We start from the raw sequence: 4,325 nt of genomic DNA, 5'->3' as shown, positions 1-4,325 counted from the left end.
CCTTGGAGGTCATCTAGTCCAACCCCCTGCTCAGGCAGGAAACCCTATACCATTTCGGACAAATGGCTGTCCAGTCTCTTCTTAAAAACTTCCAGTGTTGGAGCATTCACCGCTTCTGGAGGCAGGTTGTTCCACTGGTTAATTGTTCTAACTGTCAGGAAGTTTCTCCTTAGTTCTAGGTTGCTTCTCTCCTTGATTATTTGCTTCTCGTCCTGCCTTCAGGCGCTTTGGAGGACAGCTTGACTCCCTCTTCTTTGGGTCAACCCCTGAGATACTGGAACACTTGCTATCAAGTCCCCCCTCGTCCTTCTCTTAATTAAACTAGACATTAAACTAGACATAACCTCTGAGGTACCTCCTCCTTGTCCTCGTCCTCGTCCTCCTGTGGCTGCACGGGAAGAGAGACACCTGTCAATCTGGATCTGGACATTGTGTGTGTGTGTGTGTGTGTGTGTGCGTGCGGGGGGGGGGGGAGAACCTGTAGCCACCAATGCAAGGAAGGAGAAACGGGGGGATGGCCCGCACGTCAGGAAGCTCAGAGTGTCCTGGTTCCGACGGATGAATCTCTTCAAAGAACTTCAAGGCCTTGTTTACCTTAAAGAATCTTTATTGGGGCAGCGTAGCTTCGGCACGTACATGGTTGAAGCCAACATCGGAATTCCCCTCCCCAGAATTCCCCTCCCCGGAGCACATAGTATTAACACACAATTCCCTCCTCCAATTAGCAGTCATAAATCACCTTCTCCCATTCGCTTGAAATGCAGACCTTCCCTCCAGTTCTCCAACCCGCCATTTCTTTATCCTCTCCACATCTTTTCCCACAGTCTGGTGGGGCAGAGGGTTCAGGAAAACCCCCCCCGGAAGCCCAGCCCCCCCCGGAGACCCTCCGAGGCTCCTGCTCGCCCAGGGTTGACCCCCCACCACCACCATCCCGGTTTCCTTCCCATCATTGCGAGGGTGGGGCTCCCCTCGCTCAGTCCCCCCTTCAGCCGCCAGAGGGAGGAAGGGGGGGCTGTCTGGGGCTGACGCAACCCCTAGCCCCCCCCTCTCGCTTCCCTTCCAGAACCATCGACTCCCTCTACGAGGAACTGGTCCTCCAGGGCATCATTAAGAAGCCCCCGAAGGTGCAGCTGGCCGACTACTCAGGTCAGTGTCCGTACCCCCCTCCCTCTCAGAAGCCCCCCCTCCGCTCCCGTGGCTGGGAACCTCAGCGGGAAGCAGCCCACCCAGCCCTCGCTCTGACCAAAAGCAGGGGCGGTGGAACGTGGGCACGGCTGGCCGAATTCCCCCCTCATTTCTCGTCCTCGGCACCGGTTCAGCTGCCAGCCGGGTCCTTGGGGAGGGTCCGTGGGGGCTGCCCAGATGTTCCTCTTCGGTAGAACCTCCCCCTGCCCAAAAAAAGGACCGGAGTGGCGCCTGGCTGGACGTTGTGCCACTTGTCTGAGCCCTTCATTGCCGGATGTCAGCCTGTTGGGACTCAGATCTGGTATTTCGGGGTGCCGGTGTCCCATCAAGTCTGCTTCCCAGGGTGGTGTCCACTTCAGATGTCCCAAACTCCCCCCTCCACCTCACAGAATGCTACGGGGTCCCCTCAGACAGGAACCTGAGTTCACGAGGCAGAGCAGGGGGTCTTCATCCGGTTTTCTGGGCTCTGGCGGGACCCTCAATCCCGGGTTCACCCATCGCTTCTTACACCGAACAATCCCAGTTAAGGCTGCCCGCTGTCCAAGCTTGCCCGGCAGCACCCTGACGCGTGAGGGCCTGGAGCGGGGCCCCCTGCCCTCGTCAGCCAGGCCTAGCCCCCCTGGGGGGGCACCCTGAACGGGGTGGGGGGGCTCCGCTGCAGAGGGCGGAGGCTCACGGGCAGCCTAGGGTGGGGGGGACTCCAGGCCCACCCTGGCGGTCCCGTGCTTCAAGGACAGGACGGACGAGGACGGACTCTTCCCGGGCCCCTCTCCCCTTTTCCTGGAGGGCCCCTGCAAGGGAAGGGCTGAGCTCTGGGCAGTAAGGGCTAGGGGTTAGGGTTAAGGGGGCGGCCCTTTGCCCAGCAGTCGGGGAAGGTCCCTCTCCGTACTCGCTCGGTGGACCCTCCGGTTATTCCGTAAAGCCCCGCGTGAGTCTGGATCCGGCGGCATAGTAGGAAGTCGGTCGTGCCGATCCGTGGTGAGATTCCCACCCCCCATCGGCCCTCCGGCCCCATTTGAAGGCCATCTAGCGGCCCCCACGAAGGCGGCCGTGGAGCCTGGGTGCCAGAGGGCGGCCTGTGGGCTGCCTGGCTCCTCTCCTGCCGTCCGTGGGGGGTGCCCCTGCCGTCCTGGAGACAGGGAGCTTGGCCGGCCCTCCTGGGTTGGGGGCCCCTGCCGTTCCCGGGGTGCCCCCACCGTGGAGCCCTTCAGCGCTGGGCCTCTGCTTCCCTCGCAGGGGACTTCTGCTACCTGGGCACCGCCTTGCGCCAGAAGGACATTGAGCCCGTCCCCTCCATGCTGGACGTCCGGCAGAACGTCGCCCTCTACGCGATCCTTCCTCTGGGTGAGCTGGCGACCGCCCCCTCTGGCCTCGGGGTCGGTCTGGGCTTCGGGGTCTCTGCCCCTCTCCAACCTTCCCATCTCTCTCTCTCCCTCCCTCCTGCCCCGCCAGGTTCCCAGACCCTGCACGAATTGGCCCCCCTGGTGAGGTCGCTGCTCCTGGCCGGCCCGGCGGGCACGGGCAAGAGGATGCTGGTCCACGCTGTCTGCACCGAGACGGGGGCCAACCTCTTCGACCTTTCCCCGGACAACCTGGCCGGCAAGTATCCGGGCAAGGCCGGCCTGCAGATGCTGCTCCACCTGGTCTTCAAGGTACGGAGCACCCTTGGCCGACGGAAGCCCCCTCCCCAGTGGGCGGGCGGCGGGGGTCCTGCAGGGAGAAGCCGGAGCACCTGGCGAGTGGCAGGGAGGGGCCCCCTCCTGGCCCAGGGGGCGGGGCTGGGGGCGGGGCTCCCCTCTTTCCCCTCCCAGCTGGTGCTCGCTGGGAAAGAGCAGCGGGGTGGGTGGGGGGTCCAGAACCTCCACATTCGGATTCAGATTCGGATTCGGATTCGGATTCGGATTCGGATTCGGATTCGGATTGATTCTGATTCTGATTCTGATTCTGATTCCGATTCCGATTCCGATTCTGATCCGGATCCGGATTGATTCTGATTCTTCTGATTCCAATTGATTCTGATTCTGATTCTGATTCTGATTCTGATTCTGATTCGGATTCGGATTGATTCTGATTCTGATTCGGATCTGGATTGATTCTGATTCTTCTGATTCTAATTGATTGTGATTGATTCTGATTCTGATTCTGATTCGGATTTGGATTGATTCTGATTCTTCTTATTCCAATTGATTCTGATTCTGATTCATTCTGATTCTGATTCTGATCCGGATCCGGATTCTGATTCTTGTTCTGATCTGGATTCGGATTCTGATCGCAATGGATTCTGATCCAGATTCTGATTCTGATCTGGATTCGGATTCTGATTGCAATGGATTCTGATTCTGATTCGGATTGCGACTGATTCTGATTCTGATTCTGATCCAATCCGATCTGGATCCAGATTCTGATTCTGATTTGGATTGATTCTGATTCTGATTCCGATTCTGATTCCAACTGATTTGGATTTGGATTTGGATTCGGATTGATTCCAATTCTGATTCTGATTCCGATCCTGAAACACCGGGCTAGAAGAACCAAAGCCAGGCTGTGTGCCAAGTTGACTTGACTTGGGGGCGGCTCTTGTGGGGTGTGTGTGTGTGTGTGTGTCTTTTGGCTCAAGTCCATCCTTGTCAGGGTCAGCCGCAGCATCCTACTCGTTCTGTCTGCCCCCTCCAACCCCTCCGTCCCCGGAAGTGCAGGTGGCCCGCCTTCTGCAGCCGTCCGTCCTCTGGGTCGGGGGCGCGGAGAAGATGTTCTACAAGAAGGTCCCCAAGGAGGAGAAGGAGGTGAGGCCAGGCTGGGCCGGGGGAGGGGGGGCACCTTCCCCTGGCCGCCCAAGAGGCCCCTGGCCGGTTCCCGGCCCCCTCCCGTCCGAATCTGGCCCCGGGAGCTCCTGGCCGGGTCCTGATCCGGGTGGGGGGCCGGGCGGGCGCACAGCTGTCTCCCCCCCCTCCCGTGCAGCTGGACCCCAAGCGGCTGAAGAGGGACCTGCCCAGAGCCCTGAAGCTGCTGAGGGCCGAGGACCGGGTGCTGCTGATGGGCACCTCCTGCCAGCCCTACCTGGCCGAGACGAAGGCCCTGTGCAAGGCCTACGAGAGGGTCCTGCTCCTCCCCACGCCCGACTACGCCGCCCGCTACGGTGA

The 4,325-nt window shown here is 60.2% G+C and overlaps 1 protein-coding gene across 1 annotated transcript in view; it reads left to right on the top strand.

Moving 5' to 3' along the window:
- Positions 1-1,063: 1,063 nt before the first annotated feature.
- Positions 1,064-4,325, top strand: part of LOC107300054 (IQ and AAA domain-containing protein 1-like) — a gene marked incomplete at its 5' end in the record, with an annotated part of 4,573 nt that continues 1,311 nt past the window's right edge. Inside the window, 5 exons of the mRNA XM_015829397.1 lie at positions 1,064-1,146; positions 2,422-2,529; positions 2,638-2,837; positions 3,882-3,968; positions 4,144-4,321. Coding sequence (XP_015684883.1) covers positions 1,064-1,146; positions 2,422-2,529; positions 2,638-2,837; positions 3,882-3,968; positions 4,144-4,321 — 656 coding nt within the window. The remainder of the gene's footprint in view (positions 1,147-2,421; positions 2,530-2,637; positions 2,838-3,881; positions 3,969-4,143; positions 4,322-4,325) is intronic.

Source organism: Protobothrops mucrosquamatus, unplaced genomic scaffold (genome assembly GCF_001527695.2).
Source record: "Protobothrops mucrosquamatus isolate PMUCROS unplaced genomic scaffold, P.Mucros_1.0 scaffold6032, whole genome shotgun sequence".
NCBI classification, from domain to species: Eukaryota; Metazoa; Chordata; class Lepidosauria; order Squamata; family Viperidae; genus Protobothrops; species Protobothrops mucrosquamatus.
The sequence above is the reverse complement of the archived record's forward strand: the minus strand, read 5'-3'. Positions and strand labels throughout refer to the sequence as shown.